We start from the raw sequence: 26,481 nt of genomic DNA, 5'->3' as shown, positions 1-26,481 counted from the left end.
ACACCATTGAATAGTAGCGTATTTCTCTTTAGTAAACATCTGATAGCATGGTAAATCCAGCCATATTTTCAGAGAAGCTACTCTATCTCCAACCATTATATTTATCAGAGCAAGCAAGAACAGCCACACAGTTTTGCATGTCTGGCTTTCCTCTTAAGCCTGTCTCCTATTTGGGTCTAATCACATCATACCCAGGAAGGTTTAGATGGATACCAAAAAATAACTCGATATCGGGGTAGTAATTCCAATTTAGTATCCTCTGACAAATAAGGGGAGGAGAAATGAATGGTTCCACAGTTATTTTCAGTACTCACACATTTTTGCAAGGTTTTACCCAATTGCCTAGTCACTTTGACCTTAAAGAATTTAAAATATAAGACAATCCCCTGCCCTGCAAAGATCAATCCAACTGCTTAAGCTCATGCTCTTCCAGTGTTCATTGAATTCAATGACTACTCATTAGCTGTTGATGAGCATATACCTTTTTCATAGCAACCAAGGCACTCGGGTATGGAGGTGGTAACAACAGGGGCTATCAGGACAGTGTTGAATTTGAAAATGGAAGAAGTCACTCCTTCCCTCCCTGTGGCTAGCTGGGGAGGAGTAGATACAGTGTAAGGAGAGATCACCCCTACCAGGAACACTTTCCACTGTGGATTCACTGCATTCTTATCTCAATGCTTCTCTCCTGGGACTGATGAATTCTGATGCAACTGGATTCACCTCTAGCATAACAAAGACACAGTTTTGTCCTTAGAGGCTGCAGAGTGATCCTGGGCTTTTTATTCTACTGCTGGTTTGCTTATCTCAGGTCATTCTTTATTCATGGAACGAGCCTTCTTGTTAGCCCTGAATATGGCCCTGCACCATCCCCAGTCACAGCAACTCTGACAACAAACCTGCCCAATAGAAGATGGGATAAGCAGCAACATTCTTGTATCCATAAGGCTTGATCCTCCCCCTCTCTGCTCTGGCTGAAGTGAGGAGATTATGCTTTGTGGGAGACCAGGCTTGCTCTTTCTGACTTGAACAGCAGGCTTGATTCTTCTTGCTTACATGCTGCAGTGGAGTAAATCAGGAACAGCTCCACTAGAATGAGAAAGAGAGAAGGCAGCCAAGATTAGGAAATTTTCATTAGATGGGGACTTTGTAGGGACGAGGACTCTGGTCTCCCTCCATTAAGATCCTCATTCATGAAAGACGCTGGAGAAAAAAACATTGATGACATATGTATGCACTAGTATGTGAGGATTTGTGTTATCACACAAATAAGCAGAGTTGGCGTGGGAGCGGGGGGGCTCGTGGTGTCAATACATAACTTGTCCCAGCAAAGAAGAGTATTTTGGGACAGCTAACTTCTGCTGTTGAGGTGCCTCAGCCTCACAGTTCCTAGGGACAGCATCGGTTGTCCATGCCCTTTTGCTAATGCTGCCTGGCAATGTGGCATGTCTCTCCTTATGTTATTTTTACTTTGGCTTACCCATCCATCTGTGGCAAATGTGCGGATGAAAGAAAGCTTCAGTCACCAAAGCAGCGGTAGCCACCCACCTGTCTAGGACATGGCTCACAGCATGTTGATGTCAGGCAGAGTCATGGCTTGTTAGTGAGGAGTGAATAAATGATGCTGCTGTTTCCTGGGGAATGACAATACTCCAGTGATGTGATGTATTATAGCCAATGAAATTGGCAGTCTGCATTCTGCCTCTCCTGGAAAACTTTACCATCCTTAAGGTGCTGATGTGTGTAACGATGAGGAGGGCAGTTCTGCCCAGGGTTCAACTGGCTTATTCTAAGTTTGCAGGGTTTTCGAGTCTGACAAAGCTAGTGACCTCACTGTTTTCATAATTAATCTCTCACATATTGTAAAATATGTTGTAAAATGCAAAATGACACAGTACTGTAAGTACTTAGTTGTCATTGTCTTGTCCACAGTGATTTGACCCTTATAAAAAAAAAATGATGAAGGGCTTACTAGTAAACCCTGGAAGCCAGAATATCGGACTGTAATTGTGTATGCCTTGATAAATCCCTAGCAGTTGCTTGCTGTAGTAATACCTGATTGAAGTCAATTCTTCAATAGCAGCTTTATGCTCTTACTTACAAGGTTTTTTCTGAGGCTACTTGGGGAAGGAAAGTGAAGCTTAGAAATAATGTTTTGCTTGGGCCCAGTAGTCTAGTTGCAAGTCCAGATCTGGAAATGGGTTATTTCAATGATTAAAGAAGGTCTGATGTGAGGGCTGGTTTAAGCCCCTCTCAGGTTCTCTACCTTGATGAGACTGTGTCAGGTGATATGCTCAATGGTGTAAAGGCTCTTTTGACCATGTCGTAAGTAGGTCAAAGATGGTAGAAACTAAGATTCGCCTTGTCTGGCCAGGGTTTTTTTAAAGCTTTGTTGTGAGTTTGAGGCTGGGAAGAGGTGTCTAGTTAGCAGCTTCAGACATGTGGGTCTTCTGCCCGCATACCAGCTACAGCATGAACAGTGTAGCCTCGAAGCCGGCAGACTGTGCCTTTCCTACCTTAAAAAGTTATACCATTTTATGTGTAGTGGCATATGGCACACTCTGGGGGTGCTATTTGAACTCAGAAAAAGCAACAGAAACATGTTGCATTGTTATGCTTCACTCCAAAGCATAAAGCAGTTCTGAGAGAAGGAGTGTATTGCAGGAGTAAAAAGTATAAAGACAAAAAAGCCAGTGAGGGCGTTCTTCCTCTGCAAACTTTCTCTGATTAAGGACCATGCAAGATGTAACATTTCTGTTCCGTGCTTCACTGAATAAGCAAGGAATAAATTCTTTCCTGCGAGTACCAGACTGGCTGATGAGCTCTTAAGTTCAGAGCATTGCTTTTGAAAAATAAAGATCTAATATGGAAAAGCTGCAGCATGTGCTTTTGCCCTTTTGGGTCTCATTGCAGGATCCAGTTGACACAGACTGGCAAAATGACTTAGTCTGGGGACTGTTCTTTCGAAGACGGCATTGGGACCTTGTGTGCCAGTGGCACTTGTGAAACAGGCTATGCCATTTGCAAACCAGACACTTTTCAGAAATCCAGAAGGTACCATGCAAGCAGATATTTATCTGCTCAGTGTGCAAGAATGCAGAACTTTCCATCATCTGGTCAAGGAGGAAGTGGCCTCTTCAGTACTGGAAATAACTGAAAGTTCTGAGCATAAGGATACTGCAGTAGTTTGTAGGATGCTACCTCCAATGAACTGAGCTGGCCTGGAAAGAATGTTAAATGTGCCTGATGAGAAGCTCTGCTCAGTCATCCTGAACTTCAGGGTGAGCTGAGCCTCCTAGCAACTGCTACTGTCATTTATTGGTGGGCCCTACCAAAGCCAATGGAAAATGACACCGCTGTGCCAAGTTGCTCGGAGAAGTGAAAGGCAAGAGAAGCATCTTAGCTGCAATGGTGGTGCCCAGAGTAGAATTCGCGTGACCTTCCATATATGTGACAGCGGTGGATACCTTTTACTGGCCCTATGCAGACCATGCTTAGCATCTGGGTGAATGACTCTGCTCTTCACATTGTGTATGATAGCATTTTTGAGGCAAAATTTGGCAGTGTTGAGGTCACAGTGCTGTTTGTTTGTTTTGCACTAACACAAATGGAGTTCTGGCCCATGACTGAGTTTCCCTTGTGCTATTATCATACAACTAAGTAAATAGTAATATTAAAAAGAGGAGGGACAAATGTGTGGTCTTGAGTAGAGCAGGTTGGATATTCTACCATGTTTCAGAATGTGCTCAGCACCTTGTGGGATTGGGCCTTGCATGTTTTGGTGTCTGATTAATTTTTTTTTGCCTTTGGGAGGGGAGATAAGAAGCTTTTGCTTCTGGGCCAAAGCATCTAAATCATGTATTTTTATATTCTACAGGACTAGAGATTTTAGGAAGCTGCCAAGCATTTTCCGATTAAGGGAAGTACAGTAGGGATTTCTGTAAAAATTCCATGAAGAGAGCAGTTTGCTGTAGGGACGTTGTAGAATTCTGCCTGCAGGACAGACTAACTTTAAACTTTCTAGGTATGTGGCAACCTGCTGTAATTAAGGTATCGTGTTCATGGTGACTGTGTCAGCAGAGGTAAATCCAGGCGTGGCTTCTGGTGTTGGAGTTGTGAGAGTAGTCGAGTTGACTGTCTTGGGTTTTAGTGCAAAACAGAAGGGCCTCTAAATGGTGCTTCTGTCATAGGAGTTGCATCCTTTTTGGTAAAAGGAATAAGCTCTACCCTTATGAGTTACAGGAGTGGTGATATAACTACATCAATGCTATGTGTTGTGTAAATATTTCAGTTTAGGAAAATGATACTCCTAACTTATATTATGTAATATCATTGCCAAAATTCAGGGTTTTCTAGGAACTGAAAGATGGAATCCAGGTCATGCTGTCTTTAGGTGTCTTTCTGCTCTTACAATTCCAATGCATTTAATCTCTCCAGCCTTACAGGCCTTCAGATGCAGCTGTCCAGGTGAAAAACAACTGCAGTGACCCACAGGTTTTATAAAAACATGGAAGGTAGAGGCTCTTAGTATGACAGCCCTCCGCTTCTTTCCTTCCCCTCAAAATATTTCAGAAAGGCAGAAACTATATTTGGCTTGAATTTTACTGAGTGGCTACCTTGTGTTACAGTTTATTGCATCAGGGTTTTTGTAAGACACTGACCACTTTCAGAAGCATCTCTGTGTAAATCAATTGCAGACTAAGCCATTATCTTTACTGTGGTACAGAACTAAGTTACAGGGCCCATGTCAAAGAGAATTAAATATCTACAGAGTGGAATAAATCCTCACTCTGATATAATTCACAGCAAAATGCACACAAAAAGATTAACTCTGTATATGCCACTGGTTAATACACCAGTGTAAATAGATAATTCTTGAAAGGAGGTCGTAGTGAGGGGGGTGTTGGTCTCTTCTCCCAAGTAACAAGCAATAGGAAAGGAGGAAACGGCCTCAAGTTGTGTCAAGGGAGGTTTAGAATGGATATTAGGAAAAATTTCTTCACTGAAAGGGTTGTCAAGCATTGGAGCAGGCTGCCCAGGGAAGTGGTGGAGTCACTGTCCCTGGAGGTATTTAAAGGATGTGTAGATGCGGTGCTTAGGGACACAGTTTAGTGGTGGACTTGGCAGTGTTAGGTTAACGGTTGGACTTGATGATCTTAAACTTCCTTTCCAACCTAAATGATTCTGTGATTCCTCATTTGCCCTGTTAATTAAGGAACACTCACAAGTATTGGTAAATGCCAAAATGGTGTCAATAATCTAAGTTAACAGAAGGGGAAAATAAAGCCTGAGGTGAAATGATATCCTCAAAGCCATGCTAAGAAAATGTGCCAGAGAGGACTAGTTCTGCCTCCAAGTCCTATTTCCAAGCTGTGAACAGACCTCTGTTCTTCACATAGCGTTTAAGTGTAATGATAGAGTATCTCTCCTAGGTAGCAGAAAGACTTCTTTTTCTGCACTGGAGTTTGCCACATTGTTGCAGGTGATTGATAAAAAGCTGGAGGTGATATCCCCTACTACTGAAGTAGCAAAATCCTGAAGGGGACATCTGTCCACCGCCTTCAATACCTACATGCTGATTCTCTTCTCATTCAGCTTTATACAACCTTAATTCCACTGAGCACATAGAATTAGTCTAGATTTACACCAGAGGTAAACAGAACCTGGGTCAGACCTTTGCAACTAGACTGGTAACAGGCATAAGAACCCATGACTTTAAATCACCCATATTACTGTGCTACACCTGATTACCCTCTAGTGCAGTAGTCACAGTGGACACAGTTGTAATTTATATCCTTAAAGATTATGTTAGGAGGAGGAGGCAGCAAGAGCTGTGCTTCATCTCAGGGCCAACTTGCAGTAACCTGAGTAAACAGGAGTCATTGGAGTTACTCCAGTTATAATCACAGTGGTGCACCTACCCAGAGAACATGGTCCATGCTGGAAGGAACAAACTAGCTTTGCGCAAATTCTTCTGCAACTAGAGGGGAGAACCAAGAGAAAATCACAGGCAGTTGCTGTGTGCAGCATTGCCGCAGACTTCTTAGAGGGAGCTCCATGGAGGTATGCTAGCATCTGTGTGCATAGAGCCCCTTGGAGAAAAGGCAGACAGCTCAAGCATTTCTGGGTCCTATCCTATGAGGTGTCATACATCAGACTGTGTAACAGGACCACGCGTGTGTATGCTAACGTCTTGCAACAGGCAACAGGCGATTGCTGCATCCAGAGACAGGATGCCTTTCAGTTGGGCTCCTTCAAGTTAAAGACCTGCTTAAAAGGCTCCCTCTCTCTGGCTACTGCTCAGCACAGAGGCAGTTACGCCTGTGTCCCTTTAACTATGCTGGCCTTTGGGCAACAACGCTGAGTGTGTAACTCACTGCAAGCCACTGCTCTTCTCTCCTCAGCTGGCCCGGGCTTTAACTGTAGAATGTCCTGTGGAAGGAGTAATCTCAGAAGGTCCCATAAGGCAGACATTGTTTGCAAGGTGGGGACTGAAGACTATGGCTTAACACTGACAACCACTGAGAGTGCCATAGAACAGAACTGGAAAGGACTGCAGCAAATGCTGATTCCAGAGGTTAAAGGGAAGGAGTGGAAGAAGGTGGTGTGTGGAACCTCAGCCTGTTCCAAGGGAGATAAGTAATATGATGTCAGTGCTTAAACCGATGTAAATCTTGTGAGGGAAAACAGTCCCACAGCCTGGGAAGATTTGTGACAAGAGCTGAAAGCCTCATTTTGAACTCTTCATCATCCTGCTCTGCTCACAATGAAAACAAAGACAGCAGTTGCTGAGCCTGAGCTTTTATTCTGTTCCCAGCCTTGTGCCTGGCAGGGGAGAACTGAAAGGAAATTCCGTCCCAACCCATTGAGCTTCCCACTTCCTGAAAATACTAAGAGAGAGATAGGTAGGAGGCGGAGGCTAACAAGACGGGAAGGATGTCAGTTTTTAAAAGCCTTAAAACTTTCAGAAACCTTGAAAGAGATAGCTGGAAACTCCTCTCATACCAACATAAAACACAAGTATCTTCCAGATGTTTACACCAAGTGAATGTCTAGATCAGATCCGAAGCGTTAAAAAATTCCCTCAGTGATTTATAAAGATGTAGTGAGACCCTCATCCAATATAGCTTATTCTCCTTGCACTGAATTCAACAGAGCTTTACTACTTCATATATATTTAAGAAGTGACCCATTAAATCTCAAAAGAAAGCACCCCTAGTGTACGTGGCCATTATATTCTTGTCACCATTTGCCACTGCAATACGTATTTCAGCATACTCCTTAAATGCATCCTGGCAAAATGATACTAGTTACGCATGTATTTGTAATACCACAGTGCTATTAAAATATCATGAAAAGCAGTTTACTCTGCAGTGGAAGTAATCTGTGAACACCCAAGACTAAAAGAAAACAACTTTTTCACAAATCTGAAGCTCAAATGTACATGTTGAAGGGAACCTCTGGATCATGCAGAACTTGCCAATCAATATTGGCTCATACTTATTTTAGGTCCATTTTATGCCAGTGATTGAGTAATCACCTGTTTTATCACGTTCTATATATGCTAGCAGATAATCCAAGACGATGTAAATCCAAATGCTTGGATATAAATTTGCTTACTGTGTTTAAAGGAGTGGGTTCAATTGTTTGGATGAAGTTTAATTTGGATGATCTTGTGGCCTGTTTTATGTGCCAAATTTTCACTCTCAAACCACAGGGAAAACGATTTAGAGCTTAGCACTGCAAATTAAACTATTTTAGTCTAGTATCATTGTACTAGAGCACTAGTGTTGATGTCAGAGATTTGAACTGCTGGGGAAAAAAATTACAGCAATGGATCAGTGCAGATCTGCCAGAACAGCTACACAGGTTTTTACAAAAACATACACACACATAAAACCATCAGCATTGAGCTTTAATGTGAAATAAAGCTTGGAACATTTAATAGATTATGTAATACAGTGTTATTTCCTGTCAAATGAGTGTCAAATGAGACAGACTTCTTTCTTTTCTTTCTTCCTCTTCCCCATTCCCATCTTTGCAGGAATCTTAATAGACTTGTGGAAGTGTTTCTATTCTCTGCTTAGAAATGCAGATATGGTGAACTTCCCTGGGCAACACTGGGAAAATGATCATGCAACTGTTGCATACCCTAGGTGTTCTACTGGGCGCAGATCAGTTTTCAAAAGGATTATTCATACTTGCACAAGGATCAGTGACTCATATTGCTCTAGTCCATAGTTCCTAACCAGGACCACTGAAGGCAGTGGATTTACACAGAAGACAAAATGGGCATCTTGTAGCCTGTTGTACTTTATCACTCCTGGTGGGGCACCAGATGAAAAGAACTCAAACTTGTTTATCAAAACCTGTGGTGAGCATGTTGGACTGGCATTTATTTAAAGACAAACTCAAAACTTCTCGCTATGTAAATTGAGCGTATTTTGTTCTGGACTGAAACATTTTTGGTTTTTCCTTAGTTTGGGGCCTGGCCATGCCATTTTTTCAATGAGTGTTTTCCACGCTAAAGGCAGCTAAACTGGCTATTTGAGATAGGCTGTGGAATGTAATATGTTCCATGGATGCTGGTTTGCTTGCAGGGTAGATTAGGTACTCTAGAAATGCCATAAGACCCTTAGGAAAAACATGTGATATTGCTACAGAAATTGTTCAAACTGTTGTATTACTGTAGGCTGTAGTATTTGGACCATTGCTAACAGAATATTGACAGGGTTATCCCTAGTCAGGTTTTCCTGGGTGTTTCCTCTTCTCCTGCCTGGAGATTTTGCCAAGTGAGATTTTGAGAATTTTATAGTCCTTGTCTAGGTTTCCCACATGCCAAATATCTTCAGTCAGGCTATCCTTCCTCTAGAAATCCTGGATGTAACCACAGCACATTTTTAATATCATTTGTTCATCCTCCCCATGACATCCAGCCAAGCTGTGTTACCAGCTAATTTAGCTGGAACTGTATGTTCTTCAGGTTCTAAACTGTGTCTGAAGCCGTAACTGGAACCTCTTTCTTGCTGGCAGAAGAGAGTTTATTTCATCGTAGTAGACATATGTCAAGAAGCCTCGTTTGGAGAAATGGAGGAAAGCGAAGAGAGTTTGTTTTAATGAAATGGCATGTCGCTGCTGTTCTAGGACAGTTTTTCTTTCTTTCTAGTACTCCAGATTGATTCTAAAAAGTGGTAAACACGAGCCCTTAGGGAACTATTGAGACCCCATGAACAGAAAAACACTCATTGATATTGGTTTTCGGGCTGTGGCTCATACCTGAAAAGAGATCGTTAACTGCTTGTACTTCAAAACAAAAAATCTTATTTCCTGATAGGATTTTACTGAAGAAAAAGAGCATCAGGTACTGAGACAGAGAGTGAAGGAGAGCTGAACATCAAATTCCTAGTGTGATTTGGGCATCAAAATCTCTTAGGTAAATTTAAGCTCTGAGAATCTGAGTGTCGTCTTTCCATCTTTGAATCGTATCATTTGGTTTGGGCTTCGCTTCTGGTGTTTACTTACAATACTATCTGTTTTGAGAGGCTTTTGGAGACTTAATGTATTCCCATGCTGTATCCAGCTGCAAGAGCTCCAAAGGAGATTTCAAATGGGAACAGAAAGGTGGGTGTGGTTTTAGACTAATGAAGTATGAAGCCAGTTCCTCATTTGTGGCAGGGCAGAGAGACAGACAGAGTGAAAGTTGTACTTAAATTTGCTGTGAGATTAGGAAGCATCCGAATTGTTGGTATCCTAACCTGTACTGTAAATTGTTCTAAATGCATGAACAAGAGGCAGTTTTGAAAATGCTAGGTTTTTATGATTGTTCTATGGTCACTGAGTCTGGAAACAACAAAAGAATTTGATTTTCTTGGCTCTGCTAGACCCTGCAGAGAGTGGGTTGAAAATTTTCTTTCAAAACACCTTTTGTCAGAAAACTGAATTTTCAACTAGATTAATACTCTGTGAAAAAGTGTAAGCTTTCCTTAGTAATTAAAAAATAATGTAAAAATGGAAATCTTTACCATGGAGGGAAGAATATTTTCCAAAGAATTACAGTATTAGTACCATTAGCTAATAGCTGATAGCTGTGAGCTGTCAACTTTAATATTCACACACACATACATATATGTTATTGTTAGATAAGTTTGTATATGTTAAGACATGACCTATGAGCAAGTGGTAATTGACTTCTCTTATTACTGCTCTAGGGTTTTACACATACTGACTTAAACCCTTTGCAACGTGGAGGTGGGGTTAAAAGTCGAGGCAGAGTTTCTCCAACTTTCCCTGTTCATTCTAGATTTACAGGCTCAGCTATTTGCTGCTGCAAATAATGTTAAGAGAACAACTGTTGACAACTGTTAAATGATGACTCCTTTCTGTAAGAAAGCAGTCATTATCTTGTAAGATATAGCCATTTTTCTACAGCAGTGTCTCAATGCTGTAAAATAGGTCCTACAAAAGAGCTTGGGGTAAGAGAAGGGGAAGGCAAGGAAAAGGAATGCATACAGTGGTACTGGAAAAAAGGAAGAGATAAGTTGGTATTTAAAGTTATCAATAGCTTAGATAAATGAGTAAGTATTACATACAAATACACACACATACAGATGTCCACAGAGGAGCCTAAGTTTGTACACACAAAAATTTAAAATGCAAAAACCTTTAAATTAGTGTGCATCTCTGTCCTGCTTCACTCCTGGAGGGTTCTGACACAGACCTGCAGGGATTATCTCTGTAGTGTTCTGCAAACATCTGGGAGTCTAGGCATGCTCGTAAACATGTGTGTAAGTGAATTAGTTTTGCATGTGAATGCAGTGTTCCTGACAGAAAGAGGCAATGATTCAGTAATATGGTAAATCTTGTATGGCACCAAAAAAGCTGTAGCTACCTGACATGAAGTACTGAACACATATAGGCTAACTCTGATGGTCTAAATTTGCTTAAAATATCTTTCCTTTTCCTCTGAGGCTTTATGCATGAGGTATTGTCTTGTGCTGCAGTAGGCAATAAAGAATGAACCCGAAAGCATTCCCCATCGCAGCTCTGGCTAGTTTGACAGAAACGTGTATCTCATCCCGCATGCACACACGTTGGATCTGCTGGATGATTTGGCAGCTTAGTATTAACGCCCATTGAATTACAGCCCACAGTGGGACACTCTTGAGCGTGAGAGTGAGTATGGGGGGGGTGTGGGGGGTGTGTACAAGTTTCTCTGATGAAGGGACATGTGAGCCTTCAGCATGCGTGTCTAAAGGCACATGCATGTGCATTTCTGTCCCTATTCTCCCAGAGACAGCTCTCCTCTCCCCTTGCCTCGGTGCTCCCCCCGGAAGAGATAAGCAGCGCTTACTTTGGCATCATCGTCCAAGCAGCCCGGGAAAAAACAGATACTTAGCCCTCCTCGCCTCACTCTGTCTCTCCCGTATTCCGCCCCGACCCCCATCTCCCACTCCTTCCTCTCCCTTCCCCGCACCGGCGCCGCGGCCCGCTTCGCGCCGTCTCGCTCCCGCCGCCCCGCCCGCAGCCCACCACGCCCGGCCCTCACAGGCCTCCCCAGCCCAGGCCAGCTGCGAACGAGCCAGCGCCCGCCCCTTCTCCCTCCCTCTTCCACCGTTGCCTCCTGAAATTACATCTGCCCCTTTGAAGAAGCGTACGCCGAGCGGGGCCGCCCGGGCAGCCGCGCCGCTCCCGCGCGCCTTCCCTCGCTCCGTGCCCCGCTGCCGAGGCGCAGCCCCCCCCCCGGCCCCAGGCGCGGCGCGGGCTCTGCGGGGCTCTTCCTTGCACCATGAGGGAGGGCCGCGGCCCGGCGGCAGCGGGCGCCGGCCAGCGCGGGGGCCGCGCTTAGGGCCGCCGGGAGGCAGCGGGCGTCCTCCGAGGGAGGAGAGGAGGCGGCCGGGCGCCTGCAGCTAGCGGCTCCAGAGCCCCTCCGCCGCCCCGCGCAGCCTGCGGTCCGCGGACACCATGGCCAACGAGATGGAGGATCTGAGCAGCCGGGAGGCGCAGACGGTCTGTGAGGCCCTGGGGCGCTACGAGGACACGCTGCGGGGCGCCGTCCAGGAGATCCATGTGGACATGCAGGTGTTCAAGCAAGGGGTAGGCCGGCAGGTGGAGGAGGTGCTCCGCCTCGCCAGCCCCCTGGCACACACCGTCTCTGAGCTGCAGCAGGAGAACCGGCGCCTGCGGGCGCAGCTGGAGCGCCTGTCTCGGCAGGTGGAGGCCCTCGGCCGGTCGGCGGGGCTGCCGCAGGAGTGGGCGGACGAGGCGGCGGGGAGCCCCCCGGCCGCGGGGCCCGGCTCTCCGGGGCAGGGTTCGGCCGGCGGCGGGTTATCCAGCCGCGCCAAGCTGGCGGTCGCCGGCCGGAGCCAGGTAAGCGCTGGCCGCAGGCAGGGAGGCGGCGGGAGGGAGGGCCGAGAGGGTGCGTGAGCGGATGCTTCACGGGCGCTGCCAGGTTCTGCGCTGGCATGGGGGCGCGTTTAGGGGCACGGGGCTCCTCTTTTGCAGTGCGGGGTCAATGGGCTTTTGGGAGGTGCTCTGAGAAATGGTCTTGGCCCTGATACCACCTGGAGATGTTCCTGATTCTAGCACTGCTTGGTCAGACTGGGATCTTGGTTAGAGTGGTAGCAACCTGTCAGTTCACTGTGGTTAGAAGTAAGAAGAGAAGCTGAGGCAGTCTCAGCTATCAATATACGTATGTATGTGAATATCCGTGTATCCTTTCTGGACTCGATTCAGGGGGATCTGTGTGCCAGCAGTGCTGTTTGCCAGTTGGCAAGCTTACAAAGGAGAACACCTCAGCATATAGCAGGCAGTAACGTGTTTTCCTAAGATAGTGACTTAGCATCCTTCAGTGAGACAGTTTTGCTGCACAACCACTGTCCCGCACTGCTGCAGCTCGTCCTTGCGAGGCGGGCCTCGCACAAGCTGTCATGGTCACCATGACCTAAACTAGCACAAACACACACGTTCCTCCCAGTGATAAAACTCTTTCTGCAGCCTAGTGGAGCATTGTAACTTGGTGTATGGAAACCTCAGTTAGTGGGAAGCTCATCTGGCCCTGAGACGTTTTGTGTAATACTTTTTCTATGCGTCCAGCTCTATGGAAAGAGTTGAGAGCTCCTGTACAATCCTTGGCACCAGGAGGTGGCAGCCAGACAGTACACCATGATTCAGTCATGTAAAACTGTGCGACACTAGAGACTTGTCTTTCACAGATGACAGCTTATTTTGTGTAATCTTGATTAATCCACGTCTTAAGGGGCCTTTAAGACTGTTGGAGCATGAAAAGCTGGTCTGTGGTCTATCCAGACTTTGGGGATGGAAAATAAAAGCTTGGAAATTAAATTCAGTGAAAGTTAAATTGGTGGGATTGAACAAAGAGTCTGCATTGCATTCCAGCCCTTTTCATTCCTACTAACTCAAGAATGGGGGCATACGGCTTCCCACAGCTGGGCAAGTGAAAAGGTAAAGCTGCTGCTTGATGCATTGTTCCAACATAGTCATGGCAACTGCTGCCTTTTCCCCCACGTGACAAAGGTAAGCAGCATACACACAACTTTCAGATCTGTTCCTTTTTGCTCCATGGAGCCATCCACACTTGTTTGTATTGCAAGGAACAGAAGTGAGCTGAGCAACATGGAAGGGACAAGGGGGTGTGGTCCCTCACACCATCTCACCTGCTCCATCATCACTGCCTACGTTGTAGTGTGTACTTCATGCTCTGTGAAAAGTCCTGCGTCGAGGGTATGGCAATATCCAGCTTTAGGTATCGGTCTGCATTAAAGCACGGAATGAGCTTTTGTTTGGATTGGAACCTTCCCGCTTTGCTTTGAGAGTTCAGGGAAGATCACTTAAGTACTGATAGTTCTTCAGTGCCCTCCCAACAATTTTCCCTGGAAGGTTGGACAACTAGTTCCCAAGCTAGCATAGTTGACCGAGAAGGAATTTCAGTACTGAGAACCACGGGAGATGCAGCTGCAGCTACACGCACCAAATGCATGCAGTGAAAACATGATTTTGTGGGTAAGGCTCTGATGTGGCTGTGCTCAAATGGCTGAAGAGCCTTGGTCACTGTGCCGGTCACCCAGATTCTCTGTAATGAGGAAAGTGTTCCCTCAGTTGCTTGCAATTTCTGGTTATATGACCAAAGCACTTGAGACAGAGTATCATAAATGACACTGTGTATATTTTCAGGTAAATGAGTACCTGTGATAAAATTGGTGACACTTCTAGCCTTAGTAAATACTTCTATGACATATGAAGAGCAAATAATACTGACTTGGAGATAGCAGCAAATCAAGATGTGCTCTTTTGCTCCTTAAAAGATTTATTGGTTGAGTTCCTTTTTACTGTGTGGTTGGTGTAGTGTTTGTGCCAAGAAAAGGCTGGGTTCTGTTGCCTTCAACGTTTGTAGCAAAATACTTGGGATAAGAGTTAAGACTATCTTTTGCAGATTGGATACTGGAGATTCTGAGCATCTTCAGTGTCTGAACCATTATTTTCTAATATTGCTAGATTATTTTTCCAGGTAATTTGATTTAAAAAAGTGAAGCTAGGGAGTTCCAAGCATAGTTCAGAAGTAAGGACACAGATCTCCTTTTAATTCTAATCTTCAGTCAATCTCTGCTGTGCTGTTCTTGAAATCTGGTATACAACAGTCTAAGTGCTGATTCAGTTGGCATTTTAAATGGCCATTAGCCACTGTGATTTGGAGGCGAGTCCTTCTGGTATTTTGATGCCAAACTTTAATTTGGCTACCTAACCAGGCCAGAATCTGAGAGCTGCTTTCGCAAAGGTGAAAATAGGGTATGTTGGAAGAGTTAATTTTAAAGCGGGATCCTGGAGCCATAGCTGCACTACGGAGGATTTATCCCTCACTGAGCAGTTTGTTGCTGTTTGTCATCCTTTGCAGTCACTGAGGTCTCTCTCCTACCTGCCTGTGACTGTTAGAAAGGAAGAGTTTTGACCTTCTTGTTCAGCAGGTCTTACATGTTGGCAGGAGTTTTATCACTTAGGATCTTTCCATAGTGTTTGTGGTTGAGCATGATGCCTTTGTGAACAGGGAGGACTGAAAAAACTCTAAGAGTGTTCTGGTTTGATACACAGAAGAGTTTCTGTGCAATGGGGACAGACTGCTGGACAGACCGCTGCAGAGAATGGGCCTGCAGGGGTCAAAGCAGCAGAGAGTTGAATAGCTGTCTATGACCACCTGGGAAGATCTAAACAAATATTACACATTGGTATCTCTCTGTTGTGACCTGATGGCACCCAACAGTTAGTTAGCCTGGGAGTAACTGCATGAGACATAATGACCTGGGGTATACAGGCAGGGAGATTAAGTGATCCAGCAGTCACCTGGCATTACATACTAGTGATTCTAAACAATCTCAACTCCTGTATTTGATAAAGGAAGTCCGGTAGGTCCATTTCCTTATATTATTCTCTTACACTTCCTGCAAGTGTCCTTTTGGAATGGTGGCATTCCAAGGTTGCCTTGATCCTTATCTAGATTTTTTGTTGTTGTTTGTTTTGTTTTAATTCGCTGTGACATAGCCATGGGCATCTGCTGAAGCTGCCAAGGTAGAATTGTTCCCTGCTGTCCATTTTTATCTAGCCTTGCTCCAAAAAAGGTTCTGTGAAAAGTGCTGCTACTGTTTTTCTTCAGTGATTATTACTCCATGTGCAAAAGCTTTCCTAATATGCTCACAGTGTTCAAGGCTTTTTCTCCAAGCTGCAGGGTCAGTTACCGATAGAGAATACTTGTGTTATGTGACCGATGATGGCTTTCTAGTACAAGAATTAAGGGGTAAATGTGGTGTGGTTCTTGCTGGCATCTATCAGCCTTGTTTGCATTTCCTCACACATTTCATGATTCCCCATTTCTGATGTATCAATGATCTCTTTATATGCAAGGAACAGAGTGTTAATTCTTGCCTTGCGGAAGGCAGTGGTGGTTTTGCTGTTCACCAAAGTGAAGCATCAGTTTCATCTGGCATGTGTACCTCTCACAGATAAATGGCATTTCTAGATCCAATTATTTTTGCCATGACCCTTTTGATAATTGGTGCTTTTATGAAAGGCTTTGGATGACTGAGATCTCTCATTTGAGAGAAAGGAATCTCATTTGTCTGTCATTCTTCTACAGTTTGACCTTGTTGCAGAAAAAAGCTTGAAGACGTAACAGACGTGCACTTTAGAGGCTCAGAGAGGAAATAAAAATTGTATTTCTTTTCTTTCTAATCTCATGATCTGGTGCTTACTTTTTCTGGATGCGTGGGATTTTCACTACTGGGTTACGATATTTGCCTGTTTTATAGCAGCTTCCAGTTACAGATCTCCAAGGTCTAACTTCTTTGCAGTGAAGGAGGAATTCCAGCAGCCCTACAACTATGGAAAGTGTTACCACTCTACATTACATGGAGACTTCTGAGCTACAGAGAGATTAGTTCTAAGAGCAAGCCTGAGTAAGACATACAAAACATTAGTGTTAACTTTCTTTTCTTCAACTTCACCAGTTCCTCCTCATCTTATTATTACGTGAGTTGTACAAATGAGCACTTATCATTATTAAGCACAGATACAGGTACCTGTCCCTCTGCTATTTACAGTCTATGTAACCAGCATTGACAGAAGAAGTATTGTTACACACATGGATTTGTCAGAAGCTTGCCATCTCCAAACAAAGTGGATTTTAAAGTACTTTAGCCTGACACTACTAAATGCGTGGTAGAATCTGATCCCAGATCCTCCAGTGTTTTATCAGCACATGGGCCTTCCCCGTCCTCCAGCCTGGTATCAGTTTCTTCCCCAGCACTGTTAGCCAAAATGTCGTAAACAGGTTTGCATAAAATAAATTAATGCAGCACCTGTCACTGCATTAGGAAGCCAGTTCAGTGTGTAGGATGCTACATGATCTTTGCAATGACCACCTCATTTGACTGCTTCACTCGCTTCGACCCCCACAGCTTATAAATTAGATTCATGTTTGCAGTCTACATAGGCATTTGACACATTCAGGTCATAATGGCTGACATGAATGGCTAAACAGTTCGAACTGTATGCCACGGGTACATTCTAGGGAGCTGCATTAGCTGTGCTTTATATTTCAGTTCTGGATATGGGCAATAATTGTTGACTAGGATCTCAATTACACTAAATACAGCAATAAAAGTTCTGAACCCCTGATTCTGTGTGGTTTGTATAATTAATATTTGTGTGCTTTTCTCAAGTTAAGCCTGGCAGTTAGTCATAACTGAATATACTCATGCGTAGTACCTTCTTCTTGACAAATATAAAAGTTTGAAAATAATTTTATTTTTACAAATTAAAAGGTCTGGATACAATGACACAGATCCAGTTTAGTGGCAGTAAGTCAGACTGTGTGTGCATATAGAAGCATTCTCTGTGGGGATAGCAGATGGTATAAAAACGAAAAATATTTTTGATTGAGAGACAAATGTTATTTTAAAGAAGTTGTTCTTCTGGTGATGTGTTGTGAAAAAAGTTTTGTAGACTAGCTTTGCTAAAGAACTCATGACTCCTTTTGGGCCTAAGCTGAGTAACTAAAGAGTGCAGCTTTGTTGGATGTGAGCTCTTCTGAAAACCTGTTTGTAATGAAGCCTCTGAATGGGAAAGATCCCACAAAAATCAGTGGAGCCTAGATAGCTGAATTGCAGTGCTTTTGCTTGTAAGAAAGTTTTAGATGCTGGGATAGTGGGAAGTTCTGAACGTTCCAACTTCCCCAATCTAGTTTATTTTCCTTTCTTTTTAAATAAGAAAGATAGAGGAAAATTAAAATGAAGCAAAAGTTCTTGTTTGGATTGATGTACTGAACTTCATTCCAGGTTTGATTTGTAGATGTACTGAATTCATTACAGATTTGATTTGTAGAACTTGCAGTCTAGGCAGGCTAACCTAGTTGTGGAATGGACATTCTGACTCCCAGCTATCTTAGGTGCACCTGAAGCCTTTATTGAGCATCAGTGGAAATCTGTCAGTCTTGTTAACAGGGCTATAAGCAACACTGGTAAAACATAGTGTTGTGTGTGGTTGGTTTTTTGAATGGTTGTCGTTGTTGGGTGCTTTGTTTGTTTGTTTGTTTTTAAAAAAAAAACAGCCACCCTCTCATGCATTTTAGCGGTAAACAGACTAAGAAATGTCTTGGTTTATCATGTAATCACTGTGCTCTTATTTCGCGGAGCATGTAAGTGCATATATAACCCCAGGAAGATAATTCACTTGGAAACTAGGCAAGAGAATTAAATGAAAGCTTCTGGCTGAGAAACCTTTAAAAGTTCTTTTCTGAGAGTACATCTTCCACATTTTCAGGAAGTCTCCAGTCCTCCAGTCCTCTTCTGAACTTTGTTTTGTTTGAAAATCATATCCAGGTGATCCTATTGCTTTTCCTCACCTCGCATAGAAAAAATTGACATGAGAATCTGACCCCAGCTTAAACAACAGTATACAACCCAATATAATAAAATACACCATCCAAGCTGAGCCTTAAAGACAGTTCACAGTATCTCAGTGTCTTGCTACCATTCCTTTCTGTGTTCTATTGTAATACGTCTTTGTAAGACACTTGCTTACGAGGCAGTAGGTCCTCATCTTAAAGTCAGGTTAATGGGGTTGTATCACACCTCAATGGTTTTTCCAAATTATGCTGTGGTCTTGAAAAGCCTGCATACCAACTGTGATCTGAGAATGTAGGGCCCAATCTTAAGAGAAGGATTTTCCTTTACTTTAGTAGTTGTGGTTTAACCCCAGCCAGCACCTAAGCCCCACGCAGCCGCTCGCTCACTCTCCTCCTGGTGGGATGGGGGAGAGAATCAGAAGAGTAAAAGTGAGAAAACTCGTGGCTTAAGATAAAGACAGGTTAATAGGTAAAGCAAAAGCTGCGCGTGCAAGCAAAGCAAACCAAGGAATTCATTCACCGCTTCCTACAGGCCAGCAGGTGTTCGGCCATCTCCAGGAAAGCAGGGCTCCGTCAGCGTAACGGTGACGTGGGAAGACAAACGCTATCGCTCTGAAACATCCCCTCCTTTCCTTCTTCTTCCCCCAGCTTTACATGCTGAGCATGACTTATTTATGGTCTGGAATATCCCTTGGGTCAGTTGGGGTCAGCTGTCCTGGCTGTGTCCCCTCCCAACTCCTTGTGCCCCCCCAGCCTGCTTGCTGGTGGGTTGAGAGGCAGAAAAGGCCTTGGCTCTGTGTAAGCACTGCTCAGCAGTAACGAAAACATCCCTGTGTTATCAACACCGTTTCCAGCACAAAATCCAAAGCACAGCCCCATACTAGCTACTGTGAAGAAAACGAACTCTAGCCCAGCCGAAACCAGCACAGTAGTGTAGGCACGTAACTCAAATTCTGCTACATACACCTGTGTTCCATTGAAATCAGTTGGAGGTTGACACTTAAGAGGATCAGAATCTCAGCCCACAACTGTATGACAAAATTCTGTTTAGGCTGCTTTACTGTAAATTCTTAGCAAGATCTCAGACCATAGTTAGCAGGAGTTGACTGAGATTTGTACTTGGGGTAATAAGAAAGTTCTAGTATCTCAAGTCATGGGATATTGCAACACTCTGTGCACTCTGCAGCATCTAACAAGATTGAACGCTTTCAAAAAATCTCAAAATCTCCAAGGTGCGTTAACGTTGTTGACTGGTGTTCTTAATTAAGTTTGGATGAGTGTAAACATGTGCATAGTAAACAGCAGACAAGTTCCAAGAAACTATTTTTGTTGATTTATCTTTAATTGATCATATGGTTTCTGTATTTTACATGAGATATATTTTTGCACCCTGTAAGTAAATTATTCTAATTTGTGAAGAAGCTATGGAATAAATAAGTAAAATCAAACTACCAGTTTGCTCTGTATTTCCTGTGTATGAAAAGCAGAGACAAATTGTTACTACATATATACGCCCTGCCTCTTTCCTTTTCTGTTATGTTCTGTTATTTTTATACTTGCCTGCAGTATAAAATCTTCTTCAGTATCTATCTTCAGTCTTTCTGTCTGTCTGTCTTTAAAAAAAACAAAAGAAAACAAAACTTGTTTGGATTGAGTTTATAAGAATTTTGGATTGCACATTACAGATTTTTTTCTTTATTTATTCATAAAATTTTTGGCCAATCTGGTAGTTAGATATCTGCCTAGAATCAATTAAAACTTTTTCATGGACTTTGTGTTGGGGGATTTCATTCTACTGCTGCTTCTTGGAAGCTACATTTTTTAATTGAAGTAATCGGTGTCTGTGAAGCAGTTTCTTCTTGCTTTAGTTCCTGCAGCCAAAAATCACATAGCTCCTCATGATTTTTTGCACGCCCACATACACATGAACCAACCAAAAAAAAAGAAACCACCAAAAAAATGCTTGGCTGATTTTTCTGGAATTACATTGGCAAACATTATGCAAAAAATTGGTGCTTTTCCCAGAAAAAACTATTCTTACAGAAGCTGCAGGTTATAATGCAGCTGTAAGTTCTAGGATCATACTTACTTTATGTAGTGCTTTTGCAATACATTATCAGAATGTTATTTTTTCTGCAGCAAACAGAAAAAAACTGCAGAGCATTAAGCGTTTTATGCAATCTCAGTCAATCTCTCCATTACTGTGCGGAGTCTTCTGTTTATCACCTTCACAGTGGATGGTGATACGTTTATCTAACAGAAGTGGAAGACCCCTCCTAGGTGCATGAGGCCTGTGAGGACAAGTATGTGAAGATTGATACAAGTCCTGCATTGCCAGTGCTCAGTTTGCAGCTTTGGCTCTTGGGGTTAGATAATTGTTGCCACCTTGTATTGTGGTCACTAGCACAAGGAAGACCTGTTCTTGGCGGATGTTTCTGGATATTCTACTAACTTTTGCTGCTGTTTGAAATTTAGCTGTTGTGTCTGTTGTCTGTTCTGACAGAGTGTAGACCTGGGCGACCACCACAAACCTGAGTTTAGAAGAGTTTTTAGTTCTTCCATCATTGAAAATGGGCATCAGTCTTCATCAGGTAGGAACAGGGCACGAAATGAAATAGCGCTACTTGTAAAATACCTGATCCTGGCAGTCATAGAGCAGCTCTCACATGTTGGAAGCATTAGAATCTTGCTATGGTTTCAGCATGGATATTGTACTCTGGCACTGATACCATTTAACTTTATTTCCTAATTAGGAGTTTAACTTTTAAACTTCAACTTTATTGTTAAGCATGCACTATGGTGTTTCATAAATTAGAGACTATTACTGTCACATTATCTTGGGCCACTAGTGATAATAAGGTCTGCTATTCTGGGTGCCATTGTAGCCTTGCATCCTAAAACATTTTGCAAATTACCTGTCTGCTTCCATCATCCTTCAGTGGAGGAAGGGCTTACTATCTCCATTTTAGAGAAAACTGAGGCACACAGCATTTCATAGAACCATGAAAAGAACAAGAATGCTGACTCCTAACACATGGCAGGAGATTGGGGGGCTGGGGGCGGCACAGAGGAAGAGGAGGAGCTTGCCAAATGCAGATGCTAGTGGATTAACGATCTGAAGAAGTTTCTCTTGCTGAGATTCATGTAGGACAGGTGTGATCGCTGTAAGGATCACTTACACTAGGATTGTTTCTTTGGTGTGCTGTAAATGGTATAGTGTCCCACAGGTGGAATAATTCAAATGACTTGTAAAATAAAGTTTTTGCATGGAAATTGGTTTGTAACTTTGGTACAAATCTGCAAATAAATTTACTTACTCTCTCCTTTTTATTTACTAGGTCAGGCAAAAGCCTCCCATGAACTGACCTCTTCTCACACGTCAGACTCTTCCCCTGAAGCCCATGCCCCTGCAGTCACCCTACAGATGCCCCACCTTCCCGTTACTGCAGTAACCAGGATATCAGAGAGGTTTTCAGGAGAGACTGTCTGTTCAACAGGAACAACTAATGCGTCTGCTGGCCTGCTGGGACAGAGCAAGAGCAAAAATGCGATGGCATTGAAAACTCCCAACCAGTCAGGTAAAAGAGACAAAAATTTGTTTGCTGAAGCTGTGTCCCGTTTCTTTACTTCAGGAAACTGGTGCTACAGGGATTGTTCTGTGACCTAGTGGTAATTATGAAACCTCACTTCTATGGCTACATATCCCATGGTGGGGCACTCTGATTTAGAATTTTGTGGCTGCTAGGTGGAGCTTTAGGCTATAATGTCACATCTGCTGAGAATTTTTGCTGCCTAATATAGTTGAGTTTATAGTGCAGCCTATCTTGATAGCACAGTTGCTGAATGAGTATCTCTTCAATATGGCCAGCTATTTTAATGGAATTTGCAGGAGTTTTTAGTGTTTTGAGACCTAAGGCCCCTTGAGAAGTTAGGCAGATATTTGGCTAACGGGTTCAACAGTCATTTGGAGGGAGGAATGACAGACAGCAGACTGACACATATACACAAGTCAGAGTGATTGCAGAATCTTATTTATATCTAAATTAAGTTTAAAAAAAATCTCATTTTGTTCATATTGAAGTCATTAATCTTTGAGCTGTATTTCATATACATTTAGTGATAGTGACACTTATACATCGGACTATATATATGGGTCAGAAATTACAGAGACAGACCAGATGGAATTGCCAGCAAGAGATAGGGATTATTTGCAGATTATTCGTTCAACTTTTATCTCAAGCTAAGAATGTAGCAAAGCCTTCCTTTGTCTTTTTTTCTGCTGTTTCAGTGAAGGCCTGGAATTCAAGTACGGTGAGAACAATGGGTTCATCTGCCACTGGAGGTGAGTGTTCCTATCAGCATGTCCTTATGCAACACAAATTGAGAGGGATTCCATGCTTCATGTCTGGGGGATTCAGATCTGAGCATGTAGTTCCAAGTAGTAGGTACACAGTAATATTAGAATTGCTAACAAGACTGTATGCAGATTCAGTTTCCCAGGTATCATAGAAACTTGTTCCACTGTATCAGATTCTCAATCAGTTCAAAGCGAGGGGTACTTATCCTTATTTGCACAGTGGTGTACATGTGTGCTGTTAGGCAATCTCTGCAGTGGAAACAATAGGTGCCAGAAAAGCGTGGCAGAACAGACAGTTTGAGTGGTGAAGATTTCAGCTGACCAAGTGGAAACTGTGACTGAACGCAAGGTAACGGCAGTTGGAAAGTGGTGGGCCCACCATATGGATGTTGAAGCAAGTTTCTTTGAGCAGAATAGCGGTAGTCTCCTTCATATATGAATGTGTCAAAGGAAAAAATGCCTTAAGGATTTTTTATGTCAGTCGAAATAGATGAGTCAAGCTCTGTCAAAAGTACTTCTGATTGATGTCACCAAGCTGTTACTGTCTACACAATGTACTGGCATTTCATAGTGGTCTCAAGTGTCAGTTTAGCAAAGATGTTGCTCTTCCAGAATAGGGATCACACTCCTCAGCTTAAAACCTCTGAGATTTTCACAAATAACTGGCAATTGTTTGTGGTCCCAGATTCGTCACATCTGTATGCTGGCATTTACCAGGGTGTTTTACGTGAGAAGTCTAATTGATGTGGATCCTGTCTGTAAGCAGTGGGGAGAGTTCAGCATTTTCAGTGTGGTTTGGACAGTGATCAGGTTGGATTGCTTCTAAGATGCCAGTCTTTCTTCTTTGTGTATAGAAGGAGCCTTCAATGAATGAGTTGCTGGCTTATGCAAGAAGTTTTGGCTTTAGTGTGTTAAAACAGGGCAAGCCACTCCATTGTTCCGCATTTACAGAGCATAGCTGGAGTCCAGAGCTGGGCTCTAAGACGAAAAGCACAAAAGGTAGAACCTCAGGGGTTGGGGGAGGAAGATGCAAAGTTGGTTTTAAGCCACCTTTGCAACCTTTGGAGTCTGTTCTACTCTACAAACTAAAATATTTCCTGGTGGAAATGGATAATTTAAATTATGCTCTCAGTCATGGCAGCCTTCCCAGGACTCCTTGTGTCTGCCAGAATGACTGTTGCAAGCTGAGCTGTAGCACCGTTTCTTCCTTTCACTGAAATGTCCATGGCAGTGTGCCCTCCACTGAGGTCTGCACAAGGGCCTGAAATGATCCAGCCTTCCCAATGCAGTTTTATCAAAGGCATCCTCTTACGGCCCTTTCTGGTATGTTTACACCATCCTCGCTGCAGTGCAACAGTTTTGCAGAGGGATTGAACCCCTGGGGAAAATCCCTCCCTGGCTTGTTAGCTCATACTGGAAGTTAGACAGAGGCCTGCAGCTTTTCACTGTGGTGAGTAAAAATCAATGTGTAGTTATCTATCAGGAAGCGGTTTGAAAATGTATGAGGAAAGGAGATAAAAGAAGTTCTGCCTTGATGTATCTTGTTTTTCCTGCTTTTATACAGAGAATACCACTTCTGTCACTAAGTCTGTCTCAACTGTGAGCTCTGGGACGAGTAGTGGAACCAAAACTGGTGAAAGGTATGCATTTTTCTTGACATTTTGTTAGGCCATTGTGGTCAATATAGTCTCAAGGGACAGGCGTTCTGCTGGCTTGGAGAACGGGTGAGTCCCAGATGCTGTATTTTAAGCCGTTAAAGGTTGTGAGCTTTCCTGAGACTAGGTGGAACAGAGATGGGAAGGGATAAAAATCTTTTCTAGAGCAGTTTAAAGCAGACCTAATTGTGGATTTCAGCATTCTTATAGTGTTAGTCAGTAAAACTCTCAGTGCCAGCGGTGGATTTTTGTTAGGAAGAGCAAGTTGTCAGGCCCTTTGAAAACACTTAAAAATACTCAGCTGTGTTGAAATTTGTACCTTGGGCTTATTTTTGGAAACCAACATATGACTGCCATCAAATATCCTTAGTTTGGCTAGCCTAGAATTCAGTTTGTAGATAAATGCCTTGCTGAGGACTGAGGACTACTACACATTCTTGATTAACTTGGAGTCGCAGTTGCTTAGTATAGGATTACATGGTATCACAATTACTACTGGCATATCCAGGCATCCTCAGCATGCAAAATATCCATCAAGAAAAATGGGACAGCAGCCAATTTAAATCTCTTAATTTGGGCTTGCATCTGCCTTGAAAATTATCCCAAATTTGGTATAACATTTATTCTGAGTTAGTTCCAACATCAGCGCTTCGGTATTTGAATCAGGATACACTGAGCACCCTAGAGAACTTGCTGTCAGATCTGACCTCCATCTGTACCAGAAATTAATGTGTGACACTGATGTCATTGCTGCTTGCCTCAGTTTCCCCATCTCTGTCATGGGGAACATTTCCAAATGCGATGTGTGGCTTACTTCATTAATGCCGATGAAGTGGTTCATGGCTCAAATAAAGATAAATTAGAATATAATCCTATATTTCTCGATCACATTACCAGCTTGCGGTCAGTGAAGCAACACTGACATGAGCTCAGGATTCTGTGTACTATAAGTAAAAATTCAAAAGTACTTCCTGAATTACTCAAGTTCCATTTTTAAAATGTGACTTACCCTCCAGGAACCCCAAAGTTGGAAATTAAAGGGATTTAGTGCTCTTGTGTGGCCACAACTTTTTTTTTTCTTCTTTTTTTTCCTTTTTTCTTAAAGGTGTTTAATTGCTGTTCTACTCAGTGCTACAAAGCATTTGTGACTTGTCCAGCTATGTCTCATTTGTAAAAGTACCTTAGACTCTTCTATACTTAAGTGCTGTTGTCTGTCAATAAAACTTTGACTTTCACTTAAATTGCTTTTGACTCATTCAGGTCCTCTTGAAACGGCTGGTTTGGGAGGTTTAGAGTAGGCAACGGTTGGACCTTTATGCTGACTTCTGGCACTGCAGAGAGTTACTTTTTTGTTTAACCATATACTTTTCATGTTATGTTTCTCCAGTGCCACTGACAGTTACCGTGATGTGACCTCCAGCTCTCACTCCTCTCCTCCCACTGTACATCGCCAAGTTGAAAGGAGGCGAGAACTCGTGCGGTCTCAGACACTCCCACGGATTACAGGAACACAGGCCAGGAAAGCACTTTTCGATAAATTTGAACACGATGGTGGAAAGTATGTCACACCCCTTGTCTCCAGAATGGGTTTGTTCATGGGAAACTAATTTGTCAATTTTTACCAGCAGAGGACAGCTGGGTGGGAGGACTCTCTCAATGTAGGATTTTGAGCTAAGGGACAATATGAGGTCACGTACAGCTTCACTGACTTCACAGTCTGAGCCCTGGAAATTCACAGCTACAGATTCCTCTGGCTTTGGAGTTGTTCAGCTGAAGCAGCAGGTGCTTTCTATCAGGAAAGAGTGCTGTGAAAGCTGCCTTCTCTGTCATTATAAGAGACTGGGAGTATAGTGACTTTCTGTTGCGATTCATTAAGGACTGAAAGTGTGGACTGTTCTTTATGCACCATGATGGGGCTATGATTTAAATAGAATAGGGCTTGGAATCCTGGCTTTAGTGAAATGAAAACGAGTTTTTCTTGCAGGACCAGCAAGTTGAAGTTTCAGCAACGTGTTTCTCAAATATCACCTGGACAGGGGCTGACCTGGGCAAGGTTGCAT

General features: G+C 43.1%; 1 protein-coding gene across 2 annotated transcripts in view; it reads left to right on the top strand.

Moving 5' to 3' along the window:
- The window catches only part of SMTNL2 (smoothelin like 2), a 34,090-nt gene that overhangs the window by 2,100 nt on the left and 5,509 nt on the right, over window positions 1-26,481 (top strand). Inside the window, exons 1-6 of one of the 2 annotated variants that reach the window (XM_030027709.2) lie at window positions 11,626-12,366; window positions 20,913-21,000; window positions 21,748-21,987; window positions 22,698-22,751; window positions 24,331-24,406; window positions 25,809-25,979. In XM_030027709.2, coding sequence (XP_029883569.1) covers window positions 11,962-12,366; window positions 20,913-21,000; window positions 21,748-21,987; window positions 22,698-22,751; window positions 24,331-24,406; window positions 25,809-25,979 — 1,034 coding nt within the window. In that variant the 5' untranslated portion in view covers window positions 11,626-11,961. Of the gene's footprint in view, window positions 1-11,625; window positions 12,367-20,912; window positions 21,001-21,747; window positions 21,988-22,697; window positions 22,752-24,330; window positions 24,407-25,808; window positions 25,980-26,481 lie in introns of those variants that run through there. The other variant, XM_030027710.2, reaches the window with a different exon arrangement.

The sequence above is a fragment of the Aquila chrysaetos genome, chromosome 10, assembly GCF_900496995.4.
Source record: "Aquila chrysaetos chrysaetos chromosome 10, bAquChr1.4, whole genome shotgun sequence".
NCBI lineage: Eukaryota > Metazoa > Chordata > Aves > Accipitriformes > Accipitridae > Aquila > Aquila chrysaetos.
The sequence above is the reverse complement of the archived record's forward strand: the minus strand, read 5'-3'. Positions and strand labels throughout refer to the sequence as shown.